This window comes from Stegodyphus dumicola, chromosome 10 (assembly GCF_044657685.1).
Source record: "Stegodyphus dumicola isolate Sdum_Otavi_A_Nest chromosome 10, ASM4465768v1".
Classification (NCBI taxonomy): domain Eukaryota; kingdom Metazoa; phylum Arthropoda; class Arachnida; order Araneae; family Eresidae; genus Stegodyphus; species Stegodyphus dumicola.
The window spans coordinates 134,065,360-134,088,569 of record NC_140777.1 but is presented as its reverse complement, the minus strand read 5'-3'; the positions used below and the strand labels follow the sequence as shown (position 1 = coordinate 134,088,569).

The 23,210-nt window shown below is 30.4% G+C and overlaps 1 protein-coding gene across 2 annotated transcripts in view; it reads right to left on the bottom strand.

Moving 5' to 3' along the window:
• Positions 1-695: 695 nt before the first annotated feature.
• Pus7 (pseudouridine synthase 7) overlaps positions 696-23,210 on the bottom strand; it is a 45,178-nt gene continuing 22,663 nt past the window's right edge. Inside the window, exons 9-15 of one of the 2 annotated variants that reach the window (XM_035363419.2) lie at positions 22,441-22,502; positions 20,424-20,581; positions 18,450-18,582; positions 14,111-14,275; positions 11,212-11,281; positions 1,122-1,273; positions 696-835 (exon numbers count right to left, since the gene is read on the bottom strand). In XM_035363419.2, the coding sequence (XP_035219310.1) occupies positions 714-835; positions 1,122-1,273; positions 11,212-11,281; positions 14,111-14,275; positions 18,450-18,582; positions 20,424-20,581; positions 22,441-22,502 (862 nt within the window). In that variant the 3' untranslated portion in view covers positions 696-713. Of the gene's footprint in view, positions 836-1,121; positions 1,274-11,211; positions 11,282-14,110; positions 14,279-18,449; positions 18,583-20,423; positions 20,582-22,440; positions 22,503-23,210 lie in introns of both variants that reach the window. The other variant, XM_035363418.2, reaches the window with a different exon arrangement.

Genomic DNA, 23,210 nt, shown 5'->3' with positions numbered 1-23,210 from the left:
CAATTTTTTGAAAATCTACGATAAACGCAGAGATTTCAACTTTCCAACATTTAAAGTAACTAACTGGAATTCCAATATTTCTAAAAGGGTCATAGGCAATACAATTAACGCACAACTTCTTAGAATTAAAAGAATCTGTAATAATACAAAACACCTCCAAGAAACACCTATATATATATAAATATACAAACATTCCACTCTTCAATTTATATACAGCTTCCAAATATGACTTGAAATTTTATAATTAAATACCTCATTCGATTTTTGCTGTAGAGAAGTCACACTTTTCATTTGGACAAATGAAAAAGACTGGGGTCCATATGAAAATTTTAGACATCATTTTAACAAAATTGACATTTTTTACTTGTTACGAAGTTTGTGTACAAAGTGTTTGGCCTTCTTACGAAGAGTATTTGTATTAATTTGAAGGGCATCAAATTAACACAGAGCGGCATATACTGAATAATTTTTGTTTTGAAGAAGCAATATGAAAACATAAAATTTTAAAGGTATTTCACAACATCTTGTATATCAGTGATAGTATCTAAAAACAGGATTCTGAAATGATGTACGTACTTCAGATTTAAACAGATCAGATTTAAATGTCAGTACTTCAAATTAATACTACGTACTTCAGATTTTAAAAAAAAAAAAAAAATTGTGCCATTTAGAACAAAAAGAAAAATCGACAATAATTTAAGTTAAAAAAAAATTTATTCATTACTCTTCTTTTTACTTAAATAGCAGTCACATTTTAAAACTTCTCTGACAGCCATGGTAGCATAAGATGAGGATGGAAGTTTCAATTCTAGTTTTAGAGCTTTCAAGGAGCCATCTGTGAAAAAAATTACAAAATAATTTAAGTGTTCATTTAGTAATGACAAAACTATTTCTTAAAAAATAAAGTAATGTGCTTTTAAAAATTTTTCATCATATTTTATTTTAAAACAGGATACTCTATCTTGTCATAATACTCTATCTTATTGCACTTGTAAATTATCTAAATCAGTTATGAATCAAAAACTAGCATCATAAGAAATCATTTAAAAACCTATTAAGTAAACTACATATATTATTATAAAAATGATGTGAAATATGACAGCCAATATTTTTATACTTACTTATTGGAGGATCACATAGTGTCACTCCTTGTAAAACATCCAAATCACTAAGAGCCAAAGGTTTACTGACATCATCATATGGTAACAATTCCCATTTGACATCAGTTGGGGTTATTATAACTTTTCGATATGCCCCACTCAGAGAATAAGTTCTAGAAAGCAAACAGATGCAATGATTTTGTTAAATATGCATTATGAAATGAACCTACAAAAATTTTTACAAAGCATTCACACTTTACTAATAAAAACAAAATATCAAATTTTAGATGTTTTATTTTTAACAAAAACAAAAAATACAAATAATTGTACATGGAAAAGGAAAAATTTTTAAATTAAAGAAAATTAATTAATCACAAAATATCACAGAAATTTCATAAAACAATGAGAAAATTTAATTGTGAGGCATAATTTTTGGCAAAAGCTACAACACATTATCTTTTTTTCTTTCATATCAAATGATCTATGAAATTTTAAGGTTGAGCAATGACTTTTTTGAAAAGTTTTTACATAAGTTTAGGAGTAAATTCTTTTAAAGATTTTTCATTTATGGAAATTACCATTAAAGATCTATATTTGGTAAAACAATTTTGTAGCCAACAATAAATTTATTGAAAACAAATGGCATTTCCTGACAATTGCTTAAATATTAGGTTATCTACAATGCATTAGCCAAATTTAAAAGAAACCAGACAAGATCTTAATTCTCAGGAACAGAGAGCTTAAAGTCAAAGCAACTTTATGGAATGTAACACATGCAGATGTCTTGGAATTAATAAATAAGCAAACAAAATGAAAACGAGCTCACAAGGAGACAAATTCCACAAAGGGATAATGTAAGTCCATAAAGCTCACCACTGGTTAAGACAATCATTACTTAAATTTAATCATTTACAGTAACTTTTTTGTAGATATGAGATCTCTCTACCTTTTATACTGATTATTTTTTGGAAAATATTTTGCACTCTAATTTTTTAATGACCTAAAAATATATGTTATGACTTGAAGGCTATGAAAATAACAGAACATACATTTATTAGAGAATAATAGAATAAGAATTACTAGATAAAACAATAGGGCAGATATGATGGGAACTTGACATACTCTACTCTCCATATCTGAGCAATACAGCAGTGAAGTATGAATAGTAAATATAATCTGAATGATATTGACCATAGATTCAAAGTTTCACATATAAAAACTGTGTGTAACACCAGCACTTATAAGTTCTAGAACCTAAAGTAGCAGTGACAAAAATCAAATGCATAATTAACAGTTTCAATATGCTTTCAAAAAAATCTTGAAGTACATGAGACCCCAAAATTTGGAACTTCACAAGTAATAAATACATCATTGAAACAGGTTCAGAAATATAATTCCTGCCTCCCACAATTTTGAAAATTTATGTATTTATTATACATACAGCAAAATGGTGCACACCAGTACTTTAAGAGCCTCTCCAAGTTTCACATATAACCAACATGTATTCAGTATGTTTGGGCTTGATACTGCAGCAGACTTGGCAATCTTAGTCTACCTGTTCATTTTGCATGACATTGGCAACCAAGTCTCTTAAACTTGTACCACATATGAATAGCTTAAATTTTAAGTACTTTAAACTCTGAAAGATTATTCATATACTGCAATGCATTTTTTGCTGTACTGACTATGGTTTTTGAACTATATATTTTCAAAACCCTGGAGAGAATTCTGAATCACCCTGTATATTAATGCTTTTTTTTTAAACAAAAAAATCAACATATACTGTTAGAATTAGAGTTTGAAATTAAGTATCCTGAAATCACAAAACTAAATATTTGAAACTTTTGCACAATCTACAAGAAGAAACTATTTCCCAAGAAGTTTTCAGATGGCTGCAGTACACTATTCTTCAGGAATCCTGTGTATCTATGCAGGGACAGCCTCTTGAAATTCTTCCTTGCTGGTAAATATTCAACCACACACACACATCTTTTTCAGCTCATTAAAAAGTGCATAGTTCATAATCCTCAGCTAAAAAAGTTCTTAGTAAAATGTGAAACAATTCCTAGCATAGTGTCACACACTGTTACTTCTGTATGTTAGTGAGTCTCTGATCACATCCACTGAGCACAATTTTTATGCATTTTCAAATCTTTAGGCATGAGTACAGTTCCTCTGCTAATACCATTCTCATGTTGTACCTCAGCAAAGGTAATGCTATGAATTGTTAATGTCAAACTGGGCATCTGCTTTACTCTGTATGCCTCACTACCGATTAACCGCTACTTATTCCTTTTCCTACATTTTCATTTCTTGTGTTCAAGTTCCTAATAATACAATTAAATAAAAAGCTTCATGCAGCAACTTATTCATCACATCTAGCAAATACTTGCTGGCAAATCTGTGATGCTGACTGTCCCTCTTTCCAAAAGAACACAACACAGTCTACTTTTGACCATGTGCATTGCTCCTCATTGAAATATGTGTACACTTGTTCACAGTCTTTTGCACCATTCTTCATGTTATGAATCACTAGTACTCTTGTATAGGAACTACGCAAACTGTTTTATGATAGAATGTTGAACTCATATCACCATCTGAAACAAACTTTGCCACAATGTTCAGCTGTTTGTTACACAGGAAAAGTAGTGTCCAAATCATTATGAAACATACTATTAGAGTCTAACCCCAGATATAATTAATGAACTTTTTTCTCCTGTCCAATTTCCTATACATTTAATGTTATTTTATACTACTATAATGAACCTCTGAAGGTATAAAAGGTATCGAATATAAGAAACAGTGTGGATATCTTCAGTCGAAACATTTTTTAATAATATTCACATTTTTTTAAAGAATTTCTGAAAACTTTAACAAAAAATTTACTAATCCTTAAAATCATCCACATTTAGGATTTTAGAATCTGCATTTGATCCACAGAAAATAAAATACACCTTTGTGTTACTTCTCTTTTATTTTACTTTATTCTATTTTTAATTTGAGATAGTAAAGATATGTTCGGAAAGTGCACTGAATTTTTTATCTACAACGACACTAAAAGTCCTGTAAAATAATATGTAAATCATGCATTGTATGATTTAAATGAATTGTAAATATAATCCATTTAAATTTTAACTAGACTCATCATTTAAGTATGCTATCTCTTATGTAGTTTTAGAAACAAGATAAAACGCTAAATTATTTGCTGGCAACCTTGGAAGAAGACAGGTAACAAATTTTACCTGATTAATTCAGAAATTAACAAAGAGCTGCAATTCAGATTAATGGGACACAGTACCAAATCACTGATGTTAGAGGGATAGCATTTTGTGGGCAAATTCAGACTCTGTAATTTATTATCATAAATACAAATCAACATCAATACCTTAGTTCCTACAATAAAGTTTCATGTAAGAAACAATATACACAGTAAACAGCATAACTTTTAAGAATAAATTAATGCCACTGATCCTTCTTTTAATTCAGATGAATTATCTATGATAATAACAATAAAAACTTTTTTGGGGGGAATTAATGAAATCCATGCATTATTAAATTATGTATATTAAAGAGAGTTCAATGAAGGAAGGAAACACAAATCAGTTAAAATAATTCTGTTACTTATTACACTGACAATATGCTCTGTCAAACTTAAACTGAAAGGTGCCAACTTGACGCAAGACATGTAAATGAGACAGTTAGCCATATAGCAACAAGAATGAAAGTAATATCAAGAATAAAATTATCAAAAATAATACTGACAATGCTGAATTTTAAATTATCACAAATAATGCTAACAACAATTGTTAATTTCAACTGCATATTTTAAAGTTATGTTTCAAAATTTAAAACTAAAAATCATAACTTAAAACTTCAAAAATTAATTTTCAATTTCTCATAGCTAATACGGCACCTCTTTTGAGGCACATACCTGACTTGTCCTGCTCACCTTGCAAGTCACAGACAACAGGGGGAGCAAACAAACAATAGAATGTGTTGCCATTTATCAAATGTAGGCTCACGACCAGACACTGAGCCACGAAAGCAAAACGCAAGGTACCAAATAAACTTAATGAAATTACTAACCTTACATATTAAAGTAACATGAAACTATATAATAGTTTGTCAATAGATGACATTAAGATTTAGTAATTTTATGTCTGTATAGATAACATATGACATGACACTTTTAATAACTTTTTTTTATGTCTTTATAGATAACACATGACATGACACTTTTAATTTCTGAGTTTAGCTCAGAATTTAATGTTATCTGCAGCATGACCGAAACTTGATTATGCTAGACTATAGCATGGAAGCAGACCCAACCAATATTTCAGTATGAGAACTACAACACCGAGTCTCAACTAGAGCAGTGGCATAGCCAAGCCTTTTCCTGACACTCTCAATGCATACCAGAAAATAAAATCTATAAAATATTAAAACAACATATCAGGATATAAATAAAAGTTATATGTTATTTTTTTAAATAAAACTTTAATTCCAAAATATTAACCCTTTGATGGTTATGAATGAGTTCAGCTCGCAATTGAATCGTGCTTCATAATGCACGCAAACGAGTTCCACTCGGGAGTCAGATTTCGAGCATTACGAACTCTCGAAACGAGCACTACTCGCGTAGTGAAATTTTCCCCAAATGAGCGCTGACGAACTGAGCTCATTCGCCAATATTATTTTGCATTGATTATGTTACAAAGGAATCCTACTCACAAAATTTAAGTAGTTTTACTGTCTACAGATGGCAGTATGGGTTCCATGAATTTCTTTTCATAATGAAGGGGGAACTTTTTTTACCTTGTTCTTTTTATGCATATTTTGGCACGTTTTTTAGGGTGTTTGTAAAGTAAAATGGTTCAAAATCAAAAGTTAGATAATTATGATGGTGATTATGATTGTGATACAGAAAGCTTATCAAGTTTTGAGTGCACTGAAGACTTTGTTCACAGTATATCAAGCTCAGAAGACGATTCAAACGATGAGGAAGATTTTTCGAATGTTTGACAGTGGTGTAAAATTGATTCAAGTTCTCACGTTCCTAGCCAATTTACTTTTACTGGTTAGTTTAGTTTATGATTTAGTTTTAAAGTATATCACACACAAAAAGATTTTTAGGTAATTACTGTATTTAAATGCTTCCGAAAGTTTTACATTAGTTGTATTTATTTAGTCCTTTAAATTTAATATTTGTCTCATATTTATAATTAGCTATTATTATTTATATAATTGATTATAATCATTTATAATTTACTATTTAATAATTATTATTTATTAATTATTTTAAAGTACGTAAAAACTGTTGTTTGTGTACTACAAATACTTTAAGAAATTTTTACATTAATTTACTATTTAAGTTATTACTAAACATTTAATTAATTTACTATTTAATAATTATTATTTATTAATTATTTTAAAGTACGAAAAACTGTTATTTATGTACTACAAAAACTTTAAGAAATTCTTAAAACGCGTGAGGCGAGCTATCTACGGCATCGCCGGAGAAGGATGACATTTTCGGAAGAACGGCGGGGAAAAACAGCTGCCACTTTCGACTACTATTTACTCATAATACTGTGTGAATTAAGTAAATGAAAACTGCTCATTTCCTTAAACGTCAAAGGGTTAAAGTACTATTTTGCTTGTTTATCTTTAGCTGAATCATAAATAACATTCTATCTTCTCCAGACAGCAAGGTGTTCAATTTGGTCTTAACGTGCTTCTTAAGTGATTTATATCCAGGAAAACTTCTCTCACCACAAGTAATACTTATATAGTGTCAAGAAAATTCAAAACAGAATTATATTTAGAATTTCACTTTGTAGATTGTACTTAAGAATAAGCTGGAAATACTTAAAGCAACTCCTATGTAAATTATTCTAAACTACTGACATTGAGCTGTGCGTTCAAACACACAACTCAATGTAAATAAAATTGTCTTCTTAATTCAATTTCACATTACAATTTAACATTTTGTGTTTCTTCATCTCACCAGTAACAGAGTAGATACGATACCTGAATATTAGTAGTTTGACTTAGAGTCAAACAACAGGCTGGCTGCTTTATGTTGCTTCATAGGATATGTAACATTGTATTCATGATTGCATGCGCATGCGGTGGCATAGCGAGCCACTTCTCTTATTTAAATTCTCTTAATTTTGCACACAAGTGATGTTTAGTTAGGCACAAGTTCTGAAAATAATATTAACAAATGGCTGCATGAGGTATTGTGCATTACACATACAAAAAGAAAACATTCAGGATTTCACAGTATTCTGATAATGTTATTTTTTATTTTATTTTATTTTTGTAAAAGATGTTGATGAAAAAAACGTTGCAGGTTATTTTAAACATCTGAGCTACAACAAGCCTAGAGATTTCTTTATATATAATAAGAACAAATAGCTAGCTAGCAAATACAAAATTAGGCAAAGCAACTACCTTCTTTAGAGTGAATATTTTAACCAACACTTTACCGATTTTGACAGCAACAGGTTCAAATCCTTCATCATCAGTATAAAAGAAATTCTACAAAGGAGGGAACTGTATTTATAAAAAAAGCAAAAGAGTAAAATAAACAAGAAGGTAGCACCATGTATCCATATAAATAGTAATGAAAACTGAAAAAGTTAATAGAATTTTAGAAGCATTAGAAAGAATTGGATTTGAATTAAAGTTATTAATTAAATAAGATAAATCTTTGTGAATGTGAAATGCTTCAAGAAAATCCAAATCAATTGAAGAAGCCTTTTAAATAATTTTTACAGACCCAATGTCTCTGCAAATATAGATTTAGTGATGTTACCTGGGCGATGAAATTGCATTATTTTTATGACACTTTTTATTTTTTAATTGCTTTGCAGTTTTCCTCGAGATGTACCTGTCACTTTGGAAATATTGTCAGTAGTTTAGAATAATTTTAACATAATTCGAAATAATTTCAAAAGGCCATCGGAAATGCACAAATAAATTGTATAAAATATGTATATTATACACACACACATATATATATATTATATATGTTTATGATTATAAAGTTATGATTTCAAAACACTCTAACTTTAAAACTACCAATCAGAACTACCAGAACAATTGTGAAGCAATGGAATTTTGTTTGTCAAAAAAACAAAATAATTCCAAAATGTACTGATAAATGGCACTGTCAGGGTAATGTCAAGGGAAAGACCTAAAGGGATTCTTTAAACACATATATGTTGTTAGCCGAAAGGAAATGATAGACTCCAAGGGTTTACTACAAATGTATGAGCAAAAAAACAAGAATAGATGATTATGGCAAAAACAGTGATAGTGACAAAAAAAAAAAAGAGGAGCTTCATAAAGCAAACACCTTACAGATGAGATTACCGTAAATTGTTCAACATGGCCTCGGCGTTGTTCCGCTAATAGTTGGAAGCACAAAATGTCATGTTTCACAACAGACCTGAGAGTATCTGTGCTGATGCTATGAATATGATATGTGATGCTTGCCTTCAAGTTGGCCAGATTCGCAATTTGCCCGCTGGAAACGACATTCCTCAGGTATCCCCAAAGCCAAAAATCATATGGGTTTAAGTCAGGGGGAGTGTGGTGGTCATGCTGTTGGAAAGTGGCAGCTTATGATTCGATCATCTCCAAAATGAGCAATCAGAAGCTGCATCACACGAGTAGCAATGTTCTTAAGTAAATATTGCACGATCCACACACTAAGGCTGCTGAAGTGCCGGATGGACATGGTTATGCAAAAGTGCTTCATATCGCTTGCCAGTAATGGGGTCCGCAGGCTTGATCTCCTCGAAGAACAGACCAATGACAAAGCTTGCTTTTCCTTGACAATGACCTTTTCAGACTGAAAAGTAGATGTAGCCAGAAAAGATTCTTGGTCACCCATATCCTGCAATTTTGCATATTTCAGAACCTTACAAATGGAAATGGGCTTCATCAGACCACAGAATGCTCCATGGCCATCTATTGTCCACTTCCATCCAGGCAAGAAATCATAGTGCAGATGATTCATTTCCAATCGGATGAAGATTGGACGAAGAAACTGATAGTTTACTTATTTCATACTAATAGCATTGTACTTAAATTTTATTCATATACAGTCAAAAGTCCTTAATCTGGACACCCATAATTCGGAATGATCTATAATCCGGCGTTGATGCATGCGCGTATTACCTTTACGCATGCGCATATGCATGCGTGTAATACGTTTACGCATGCGCGTTTAATGTATAACCGACGGTATAAGCTAAGCTAAAATTATCTAATTATCTATTTCAGTTAATGTTGCAGATTGCATTGTTCCTTAATCTGGCTAATTATTTTTTTCAGACTGTTAGAGCAATTTTATAAAAGTAAACTTGAACTTTCGATTATGTCAAAAAGAATTTCCGATTCTGGAGCTAAAGGATCTACAAAGCAAAAGCATGTTTCGATGTCCATCAAAAAAAAAGTAGAATTGCTGTAAAAAATGGATAAAGGCATATCCTTTGATTCTCTAATCATTCCGAAATATGTTTATCAATTTCACGGTGATCTGCGGAGGGGGGGGGGACGCACATGCAATGAACTGGAAGTTGATCTGTCAGCACTATCCTTATCTTCAGGGCAGATGTTTTTATTTTATTCGGGTTATAATTTCTTACTAAATGTAGTATTTCATCTCGATGTACTCTGTCTTTGATATGATTTAAATCAAATTCCTCGTCATTATAAATATCACGAATACACATCAAATAGTTTTCTGGATGCAGTTTTCTAATTTCGACTATGCATAATGTATGCTTTACACATGCGCACGTTGAAAGAAATGTTTAATAAAGTAAACAAATAAATATTAAGCTTTTTTTTTTTTTTTTTTTTTTGTAAATTTTGATGCCCTTTAGATCATAATTGCTCTTTATTTCATAAATTACGGTTTCATATTTTTAATTTTATAATTTCTGCATGCTATCTTACCAGATTTAAACTGATGATCTATAATCTGGAATCACCGAAGTCCCGACGAGTACGGATTAAAGACTTTTAACTGTATTAGATCCTTTGGTATTCTGGAGAGAATTGTAAATATTGTCAATTACTCTGATCACCTGTATTAATGCATCACACTGCACATTTTGCAGTGGATAATTGTGAACTAATTCTCTGGCTCATGGTGTGACATCAATGCTACCAAAAATAATAACAACAATAAAAATCTGAAAGGTTTCAGATTTTAAATTACGTCCAAAGGGACTTTTTTTAACCTTTTTTGTGTTACCTTTATTTATTAAATATCATGTTCTTTGCACTTAAACCGTAAAATTCAGTTCAATAGCAATGTCCCCAAATAATTTTAAAATTAGCATATCTTTAGAATTTCCGATACACAGTTTCGTGCGCTGGAAATAAAAATGTCCCCCCCTGGCAGAGTGTTGCCATTGCTCGATTTGAAATCCTTGAGTTTGTTAATCAAAAATTCGTTAAAGTTCCACAAAATATGAAATCGATAATAAAACAAATTTCAAATTTGGTCTTCCACATGCCCATATTCGCCGGGGGATTACATCATTCAAAATTTGATGGCTCTATGTACCGTTGTTTTATTACAATGCAAGAAATATACATACATTTATGCAGATTTTTCATCACTTAATTTCTTCAAATATAATGCAGGACTCTAACATTTGTAGCAAGAGTTTGAAAAGTGAAATGGACATTTATAGTCATTCAACGCAAAATCACAAAACGAAAACAATAGTTCCTTCAGGAACAAAGCCCCTTTGGACACAAAAAAAAATATCTGGCGATTATCTCCTATGAGTTAAGTTACATTCAACTTTTTAGTGAATGTAATAAATGAGAAAATTAGTTTTAAATAAATACAGAAATTTAGTAAGAAATACTGCCAGTTGTATGGTCATATTAATACATAATTCTTAACAGTTCCACACAGTTGAGATATTTTACTATAACAAATTTTTAATTTTAATCAAAAATCATTTATTCTTGAGTTATAGGTAAAGATTACCAAAAAAAAGTAAAATAAAATGCTAACCCCCCAGAAAAAGAAATAAAAATTTTAAAATGCAAATATAGTTTTCTGAAAATATCATACTTGACTTTTGATTCAAAATTATTCCAACTCATTCCATCACTTTTTAAGCAGTCTTCATACCAATCTTTTGCTGAAGAATAAATAATAATGATAATAATTAAGTATTTCAATGTACTATATTACACCATCAAGAACTTTCAAAAAGACTAAAATATAATTCAAATATTTAAAAACATTTTAAGGATTTCACAAATACTTTCACTCTATTTTTTAAGTATTCTTTGTGAAACAAATAATGAAGGTTATTCAAAGCAAGCTATAAAAAGAAAAATACTTTACTAAATTGTCATATAACATCTGCTGTAAGATCTCATAGCACTTAATATCTACCTTTCTAATATCTGATACAATGCCCTCAAACAGCTAACTTCCTTTAAATTTTCATAAAATATTATAATAATATGTAAATCAAATTAGTTTTAAATTTCATATAATAGGAACCACTTTTTTTTTATTTAACTAAAATTTAAAATGCTAAGAATGATGAATAAAAAATTGGTATAAAAATAATAATTATTAAAACAATACGTTATGAGAAATTACAATATTAAATAATAAATATATTATAAAAATTAAATCAATCATGAAACAAATCTAATATAAGTAAATTAATAATTTGATGGGTTACAAAACATAAAATGCAGATAAAACCGTTTTTCAGCCCTAAGTTCCTCTCAGGCAACCCAATAATGTTCTTGACACAAATAAAATATTAAAATTTTCAACAGAATTATTGTAGGAAATATCATTATGATCACAGCAATTGCAGAGGTGGTCACCAGTCATGTCAGGCAGGCCACATAACAAGCACATTGGTGAGTTTACCAAATCCATACAATGGAGATGTTTTTGCAAATAGTAAAGACCTGTTACAGCTCTAGCAAAGTTATGAGGAACTAGCATTTTCAATTAGAAATACCAGGATTTCTCCCCAATGAGTTCTTCAGAGAGGTTTTTTCAATACAGACTGATGCTGGAGTCTATTGTCAGGATAAAAATAAACAAAAGAATGTGGTTGAATCAACTCAGAACCAGCTTTGGCCATGCCAACTGCCAGGCCATTTTTAAACATGCTACAATGTCTGAAGTTCCATTATAAAATAATACATCATCCACTTTTCAAAAAAGAGTTAAGAACAATTGGCAGTCATAAAACTTTTTTTACCACAAAAGGACACAGAAAAAAGTACCTTTATGGTAGCCTGGGAAAGATAACATCTGATTTCATTCTCTTACCAGTTTCCTGAAGAGCTAAAAAAACAACAGTTATTTTGTCATCAGAGATTTTTCAGACCTTACCAACAATTAAAATATGTTGAGCGTATTCCAGCTTCAGTGTGGTTTTAAAGGCATTTACAGAGTGGAACCATCCAAGACAATTTCAGGGAGGGTACTTTTTAACAACTGCAGCAAAACCAGCCATTTTAAGATCAGTATCTGGACAAAATTTCTTCTTTATGGCAAGAATTAGATTTAGTCTACTCCGGTTAACTACACTGATATGTTGTCAACAGATGGTTGGATTAAGTACAAGATTCCTAGTAAGGATAGGCATGTTAAATTTGACTGCTAATTCTTTCGTTATGACCTAGAAGTTTTTCTTTTAATCTATGCTGAGCATGTATGCATGTCAGCAAAAATAAATTACCACAGCTCAGAAGTTTTTCAAATAATTTCAAAGCAGATCGTTGCTTTTGTTCAACCAGTGGTTCCAGACCAATTTACAGTTGCATAGCTGCAAATAGAGTGAAGTGAGTACCAACTATGATTATTCAAGGACATGGTTTTGAACAGTTTTTAGCTTTCAATGGGTGGTCTCAGATGCAGTTATTAATAGCTCAGCTCCATATTCAGTAAGAAGTCTGATGTAGGTCTTAAAGAGGCGACAAAGCAAATTCAGTGAAGTGAATTCTTGCTTATCTCTTCAGTAATTTATTTCTGCAGGTACCAATATCCACAATCTTAGGAGAATACCCACTGGATTTAACCAGTCAGTTCTATTACAGTTTGCATATACTATAATATATTTAGGTTTTGCAAACAGAGTAAAAACTTGGATAATTAGTTTTATTAATATTTATAATCATTTCATTCTTTCCAGCTCATGCTAAAAGACTGCTAATGTCCTCATTCCAGAAGTCCTGGATTTTTTATTTTTATTCCTGTCAATGGACCACAGTACCAGATCAACTGTCAACAGAAAAGCCTCCACTGCATTATCTAATTCATAACTATGTGAACCATATCACTAGTCATGATACTGAACAGGAATGGACTTATTCCAGCATTAAATATATGAGCTCCATGACAATCCATACCGATAAGCCATCAAACATGGTTCTGATAAATTAGGACTCCAGGAAGGATTTAATCCAACTATGCATATTTTCACATATCTCAAACTGATCATTTTAATTTTCTTACAATGATCTTTCCTCCACACTCAATTAAAAGAGTTTGAAAGTCAATAAATATAGCTACACAGCTCTGTAAAGTCAGTTTTAATTAATTAGCTATTTAAGCCACAATATTTCAATTGTGGGATTGAAGTCAATCTCCTACTCATGGTGGCCCTAGTTTTATCAAAGTACTGATATCTGTTACCTTGCGCAGGTCTTATTGTCTTACAATGTCAAAACTGAAAAAAGGAATATTTTACAATGTATTTAAAATAATTTTAATTAAATTAGTAATTAATTTTATTACATAACATACAATGTATTATAACGTATTTTATATATAAAATACAATTAATGCAAAATATATAATAAAATATGCATAAGCCAAAAAATCATGTTTGTTTACATGGAAATTAAAACGAATAAAAATTCAAAAACACTTTCAAATTGATTTGTCATGTAATAGGAATGAATCAAAAAGAAGAAAATAAAATGCTTACTTTCATTATTTGGATATACTACACTGTGGCCAGGTAATGGCATCAAAATATCATTTATTGTCAATCTGTTTATATCTTCATCTGAAACAAATTTGACCATGCTAGAAAGTGCATGTTTCTTAGGATTCTCAGACCTCATAGCTTCAGATTCATCATCCAGGAATTCTACTGTTTAAAATAATACAAAAAACAACAAAATTAGAATAAATACAGACAAAGTGAGAAATTTTGAATAAAAACAAATTAAAATGAAATTTTTATCAGAAAAAATTTTAATTACACATTTCATAAGAATGCATCCCACATATAGTTTTAGAATAATACTAAAAGAATACATTTTGATTTATATTTATTCTAAAGTGAAAGTGATAATCAAATTTTTAATTCTGATAAAATGAACAAAACTCCCATGTTGTTTGATTTGCCTCAAATTACATTGTTATATATTAAAGGTTCTAAGATCCTTTTTTATGATAACAACAGGTCACCATGAAAGCCAGCTTAAAGTGATTTTGCACTGTATGGCATGATGAACCTTTCACTAGCTTCAGGTAACCCCTCCTACAACACGGCATCTTGTAACACGATTTCGCTATAGCACGATTCATAAATTGCGAGAACCCTCCTACAACACGGTTTCTCTCTAACATGATACGAAAACTGCCCAAGCAATATGAAAAAATTTAATGAACTCCGCGTAAAAATTTTCCATATTGAGCGAACCACCCATATAGTCATTTAACACATAAGAATGCTTGTTTCGTAAATTCTGCCAGTTGTCTTCCAAGATCCTGTACCTGTAAGTACAAATGTCCTCAGGGAAATGAGCCACGTGATGGAAAGGAGTGAAATTTTAACTGGTAACGGATTAAAATAATTTCCTTCTACGACCTTCAAAACACAATTGCACAACAGAAGCAATACCCAGTTTCAAGAGAGCACAATCACCAGATAAGAATGAAGAAACCTCACTATCACAGAAGGTGAACAACATGAGGTCACAATAGTGCTCTAAAATGCACAACCTGCATGTTTGGCTTCCAATATTCAAATCCTCATCTCCATGGCCTGAAAACAAAAGTGTCTCATGTTGTTGGTCGGCAGTCTGCTTCTAGCCATGGTGTGTTAAAAAATAACTTTTTCATCTTTAAGACATTAAGTTCAGTCCCAAACCATATCTGATAAAGATAAAAAACAATGTTTACGAGGAAATTCATTTCTTTAGAACAAGATACAAATTTTGCATCGTCGTTTAAACAGAGAAAAGGCATCTCATATTGGAAAATGTTTTAATTTGAATGAAACAACAGTCCAGGCCATTAAGAAAAATGAAAAAGAAATAAGAAGTGCAGTTGCTGCAGCATCTTCAACATTCGTAAAATGCGTAGCTCCCCCCCCCCCGGTGCAAATAATTGAGAAGATGGAAAAGGCCTTCAGCATTTGGATTGATGATAGCTGTCAAAAAGAATTTCATTGGAAGTTTATATCATTAAATAAAAAGCACTCAAAATGTTCAAGCACCTTAAAGAACATGGAGAATTAATCTGTCAATGCGGATTTTCTGGTAAGATAAGGTTTGTTCGAAAATTTCAAAAAGCACCTTGCAACTCATAAGAATTCAAGGAGAATATGCATCGGCTGATTATGAAGCTGCTAGGGCATTGATTATGAAGCTAAAGTTTAGCTTTTAAATTGCTTTTTGCCAGTCTCTGAACATTATTTAAACCAGAAAATTTTTAGCTTCAAGGCTGTATTACTATTAGATAATGCTCCATGTCAGCCACAAGATTTGAATCATCCCAATGTCAAAATACCGTTCCTACCACCTAACACTATTTCGTTACTCCAACCATTGGATCAAGGTATTATTTATACCCTTAAAACATATTATTTAAGAAGAGCATTACACTGGACTTTAGACATAACCAATTCAAAATCAATTAAGGTAACAGAAGCTTGGAAGACCATTTTTCAATCAAGCACTGTATCGACATCTTATTTTTGTCTCTGAAAGAACTGAAAGCATCAACGTTAAATGCATATTAGAAGAAGATACGACCCTCTTCATCTGAAATAGAAAACGTGCTCGAATCATCAGAAAATGAAACTGCTGGCTTATTAAAACTTGCTAAATCAATTGGAGGCGAAGGTTTTGACGACATGACTATTCAGGACATTCAAGATTTATTAGCGGAAGAAGAAATTGACGAAGCAGATTTGATGGAAATGACATCCGAAGTTGTACATCAAATCAATTCTGAGGACCCTAGCCCTGATGAAGACAGTGCAGTTAATAATTTAACAAAAATTAAAAGAGCTTAAGCTTATCCGAAAAACTCGAATTATTTTTAATACAGACCCTTTCGCTGTAATAAGCCGAAAATTCAAAAGAGAACTGCAAAACTATCTAGCTCCATATCAAGAAATTTACAATGACCCGGTAAGAACTAGTAAGCAAATAAAATTACAGCTTTTTCTATATATATGATATTCTATTATTATTTCTGGTATATGTTTGATTCCATCAGCAAGATACAAGTTTCACCAACATCAGATTTTTTGTTTTGTCAACAAATCAGCAATATAAACAATATTGAAAATAAAAGAACTCATTTTCAAAAGACAAATAACTTATTTCATTTAAAATTTATTTTTTCATAAGAAATATAAACTTAAAAAATTTTAAAAAGTGCAATATTTGGCGATATTTGCCAATTTAACACCTGTGCTTGGCTAACAGAAAGGTATCTATGTTTCTGGATTAGTGGATCCACATATAAGGCACCCCATGTAATTTAGCTTCAGAAATAATTTGCAAAACTCTCAACTTATACACAGAAATATATGGTATAGATAAGCATCACAACATCTACGCTTTCCTTTGATGTAACCCCGATTAATTCTTCATAAGGTAATGTTTGTTTTTACAACCAAGGGTATAAATTAACTATTATTTTGCTATATTTTTTGTTTCTTGTATTTTGAAAAAAAAAAAAAAAAAAAATTAGTTTGATGGCTGTAATTTGTGGCTACACCCTAGTTCAATAACAGCTGATCGAGAGAATTAACATCTGTCGAATAGGGGGAAAAATTAGTTTGATGGCTGTAGATTCACATTTGTGGCTACATCCTAGTTCATTACAGCTGATCGAGAGAACTACCATCTGTTGAATGGGGAGAAGTACAGTTGGGCTGACAAAATGGTAACAGACTGGAACAATCATCTGCAGGAAGCTTATACTGTTATAAATAGAACTTTCAGTTAAATCCAAGAGCCTAACAAAATAGTAGAAATTGATGAAAGCCTTTATATGAAGTGCAGAAATAAAGTGGGGCAATACTTCTGCAGCAGTGGCTACTTGGTAAATTGCATAAGGACGAACATAGGCTTCATTGTAACAGCTGCAGATAGAAGTGCAGCTCATCATTCTGCAGAAACGACTGGTGCAGTTTTGGTGGGATCTCAGCCAACTTTCATCGTTCAATGGTTGCCAAATTTAACAATTAATGGGATTATATGTAAGAGCCAAACTTTCTATACCATGATCTGGCTCAGACTTATGCTATGTGCAGGATAGGTTAATGTCCAAATGTTCTTCAACCCTATATAGAATGTGTTCTACCGTTTCAAAAGCTGCAATGGAAGTGTGAAATCTACTGGCATTGTATATTCCCATTTCAAGTTAGCAGTACAAACATATTTTATAATCCTGCACATGACTAGTGGGAGAGTAATTAAGAGTATAATTTTCTATCTCCACTGCAGTCCTCCTAATAAGTTGTGCAAGACAGCTTTTTTAGTATTTGTAAATCAATCAAACCCACAGAAGTCAGTGTTGTGATTGATAAGGTTTCTGAAAATACTTGTTTATAAAGAAAATCATAAAAAACTTTCTATTGCTTCTTTCTTTGAGTTTTAACTGTGCATCATATTTTTACAAATAAAATTTGAATACATTTTACCACCACTTAAAATCTTATCCCTTAAATTGAAAACACTCTGTATATATGTTCAGATTTACTCAACATCATATATAAGACATATCGTACCACATCATATATAAGAATCAATCTCCCTTAAAACAATTACTATAAAGATTAGTATGAGTTCATTGAAAAACAGTTTAACTATTCTTTCTTCCATATTTCAAGTGTGCTATATTTATATTATTTTAAAAACTCACCATTTATTTTACTCACCATTTATTATTAATTTATTCCAATACTTACAAATAAAATTGATTTGTAATAGATTTGCTAAGTAATAATATATAATATAAAAAACGGGACAGTTTCAGTCACAATAAGTTTTATAAAACATAAACTGCATAATATTCACCATTTGGTACTTTTGATATTAAATCTCCCTTTAAAACATTTAATCCATATTTCTTGATTCGTCTGGATACAACTTGATTCCATATAAAGCTCTGGTAGCTATGAATGTACATTAGACGAGTGTTACGAGGAATCTAAATATAAATGAGGATATACAAAGCTACATTTAAAGAATAATATATTATTAAAATCAATATATATTTTGGTGTAAGCGCATTTACTAGCACATATACATCCATATTTGCATCAGTTTAGAATTCACACATACATTTAAACTTTTCTAAATCTGCAAATCTGAAGTTTAGCTGAAACTAAATTAAATTAAATTTTAATCCAAAATCTAAATTCCATTTTAATATCACTTGAAAAGAGGCCATGATATTCGAAAAATGGAATAATTTGGGCAGAAAATAAGAGGGAAAAAATAACATACTGAATCTAGGTGTAAAACAGAACTTATGATTCCAAATGGAAACAATGTTATGTCTGTGGCAACTAAAATGAATTTTAAATACCTAGCCTGAATGATGGAAATCAGAACTGCTGAATGACATGCAGTGTGGCAATGGACTGATATCAAAATACACAACTAGAAGACATTCTCATTTAACAATCAAATACTTTGCAAGAGAACAAAATTGCCTAAAAATTTGTGTGTGAATAATGCATGTGTGTCTAGAAAAAATAAATGAAAATAACATCCTGTAAGATGGAAAAAAGATCTACATTGCTTATTAATTTCCTTATAATTTCATATTATTATAATCAATGTTTAAATAAAATTAATTTGAAAAGTTGGAAAAAAGTAAAATACTGTTTGAAAGTGATGAGTTCAGCAAGAAAACATGAAAGGTAGTAACTTTATTTAATTCTGAACTAATATGCTTTACCTGCATCCTTCTCTAATTCTTACAAAGGTATTAACCACTTTACTAAAACTGTCTTGATCTTCACAGAACCCTAGAAACTACTCTCATTTGCAAAAAAAAAAAAAAAAAAAAAAAAAAAAAACATTACACAGAATGTGTCAAACTGAGTCAAGTTTCAGAAAGCAAATCCCCCCCCCAAAAAAAATCAAGACCGAGTTGCATTAGATCATTGAACATCAACAAAATACACTAGGGTTATTTGGTTAACAGAATGGATGCCTTTATGGAGGACTTTTCAAGGGAATCTGGCCTATATTTATTTTACTATATTTCATTTTGAAAACACAATGCAGACAGTACATTCACTAATTAGGAACAATTACTACATGCTTTAGCCATTCAGTCATTGGTAGGCAGAAATAATATAGCACTAAATTAATGCTAAACTATGCTACAGACATTTCTAAAAGACAAAATTAATCATCATTCAATTTAAGGAAAGATGGAGATGACCATTTACATTTCTCTTTCCAGCAGAACATCACGAGAATTGAAAAGCTAACTTACAGAAAATGCAAAATATCCACTTCAACAGATGATACATTTAATTAAAACCTTTAAATTTTAATGCTTTTTTAAAATTAAGCAATGATGTGTATAATGACAGGTTTTTCTAATTAGGCAGAGTACTCTTGAACTATACAAATTTTATTAAATATTTTATATTTCTTCTAAGCACCCAGAAATTCAAAAATTAGTTGCATTTGTCAGTTTAATGCCAGGGATAATAATAAATGTTAAATAAATTTCTAAAATAACTCAAACATAATATTTAAATTAAACACATTTTATTCTTGTCACTGCAAATAGATGGTATGTTAAAAAAAAAAAAAACTGCTAAATATTACAGATATTTGCATTTGCTCTTCTTTACTTCCTACTTTTCTAATACAAACTATGTTTTGCATAATAAAGATACCATTATTTTTACATATCACAGTAATAAAGATGATACATTAAAACTTCTCAACTCATACTCATTAAAATTACTATAAATCAACTCAAAATGAATTACCAAATGTAAATATTCACTTCACAATACTTACAGCATTTAAAGCATTAACCAGATTATTTTCTTCACTCGATGCAAGGCCTTGGAGTAATTTACCTTCAATACTTGATTTATGCCTCAAATTTTCTAGAGCTTTTCTTGCATCATTTGTTTCTTGCCAAATTCTTCTAGACTCTGATAAGTTTTCATCTCCTAAAATTTATTATTTATAAGGCAAATTTAAATGTTTAATTCAAATCCATTTTTAGTGTATATGCATACTTATTATAATATATATGCAATGAAAGAGACATAGCAGTGTTGATGATGGAGAAAGTAGATCCATACTGAACAGGAAACTTTGCAGTTAAGTAAGAGTAAATAAATATTCAACTTTATATCAATTGACATTCGCAACCATAATTTATTTGGCACTCTAATCATGCCTATTAAAGAACATTTACATTTTTGATACTGTTGTCATAGGAAGAGAGCACAGTGAAATAGTGTCTTAACAAGAAGAGAAGTAGACGCTAAAGTTCACAGTTATCCAACATGGAAACTTGCCAAGAGAAGATTTAAGTTGCTTATTAGGAGAAGGTTTCAATTCTCAAAGTTCTGGATTAGCTATATCCTCAGCATTACGCAAACCATATTATGATATAGATTATCTGGAAATGATGCAGACCAGAAAAAGGCCTTACTATTGTCAGAAGAGAGAGGAGGAATATTTGCTAGTTTAAATTATAATTTTGATTTGCATATTTATCATATTTACATCCATATTTTTTCTCCTAGCCTTTTAGTAGAAGTTTCTAAAACATTTTTAAACATTCACTTAATTTTCCCCTTCTTTGAGGCAATCAGAGAGCGAGCTTTCCTGAATTTCAAAATTAATTCATCCCTATAGTGGTTGTTTCCATCTTACTAACTGATTTGCTCATGGATTTTGGGTGCATGTGCTTTGATTGATGAAGCAATTATAGTGAAGAGCTTCAGAAAAATGGAAATATCTAATGCTCTTGATAGTTCTGAAAACTGTTGCATGAAAGAAGACTGATTGAATGGTGATAAAGACAATGACAATGGTGACGATGATGACAGCTTTCAAGCTGCAGTAAATGACAAGGACAGCAGTTCTAGCAGCAGCCAATAATTAATTTGAGGCTAGTAGCACTGGACAACAATAAGAGCAAGTGACAGTCAAGATGCAAGGAAGTAAAAATGGAGATATCTTATTGGATATCACAATGTTAATATAATTATGCATTCTTATTGAAAGTAGGTTTCTTTTAAATAAATAATATTTTGATAGCTGTAGGTAATTTTCCCATAAATACTTTTCACTTGTTATGTTCTGCTTCTTCTAGACATCAAATTATTCACATGGTAAAATTAGTAAAAAAAAGGAGAAAATACACAAATGTAAATATAATATATATTTTTTCTAATTTTTAAATGCACTTCCGAATCATTAAATTCTAAAAGCAGTCACTAAAATGAGATCAGCAACTATTACATTATATTTTTTTTAGTCAAAGTTTAATTATATCATAATGAAATAAAAGTAATGAGCATAACAATCTGCATGAATACACATGAGGTCAATAAACAAAATATAATGTTCCTCCCTTTGTTTTTTAATTAAAACTGCTAACACTAACATATCAGATTATAAATGCTTGCAATCTGTCAGCCTAAAACATGCACATATGGAAATAGAGGTAATTAAAAGAAAATTAAATATGTCAGAATTTTAAAAAGAATGAAAAGTTTGGAGAAACAACATTTATATGGCAATAACAATATTAATTACATTCATAACAACTTTAATTATATTTATAACAATATTAATTACATACTCTAATTTATTAAAGATGAATATATTCAAATATTGCTGCTTGAAACATTTTAGGATGATTCATGCTCTAAAATTTACATTCTTGTCAATTAAGAAATAATACCTATTTAAGTAAAAGAAGCAATACTACTTAAGAAGCTTAGAGTTGCCTAAAAATTTTCTTTCATACCTTAAAATCTATATATATTCATATATTGAAAAAAATTAATACCTTCTAATCTTGGTTTCAAAATTAAGTTTATGGCAGTCTTCCAGTTTCCCATTAAGAGAGCTCTAAAAAATTTTTCAAAAGATTATTCAAATTACAAGAATGTACAATTTTGATAAATAAGAATACACTAACAAACCAACAACTGCAAACATCATGATCGTTCCATAATTAAACAAATGAAAGCAATAAATGGTAATGAATATTACATGCTTGAAATTTTATAAAATATTCCATATGGAGCTTTTTTGTTTATAGATATTTTTCTTATTTTCCAAATGTGAACATCAATAAATCACAAAGATATTCAAATTACCAATATCTGATATGACAAACCTGTTAGTCAGCTGTTAAGTTACCTTTACATCAATTATCTACAAGATGTGTGCTTGTTGCAACTCAGTAACGCCAGAGATGAGCAAAAATCTCATAATAAAATGAGATAATATGCTATGATTACTCATTTTAATGCTAACAGTGAAAGTAATATGTCTCAATATACAAGCATATCAATCTTTATAGAAAATGACCTCATACAGCCACTTTTCATATTCATGATAATCTTCACATTAAAAGTAATTAAAAACAAACAGGAACATCTAAATTGGATTTAAATGATTAGTAAGTCATCTAATCCACTGAAACTTGCTATTGATTTTTCCACTAAGACAGCCAGATATATGCAGACTTTTGTTTAGTCATGCAAAGGAAGAAAAAACAAATTGATGAAAGAAGTATGATATGTGATGAGCTATAGAGGGTTCATGTGAGCC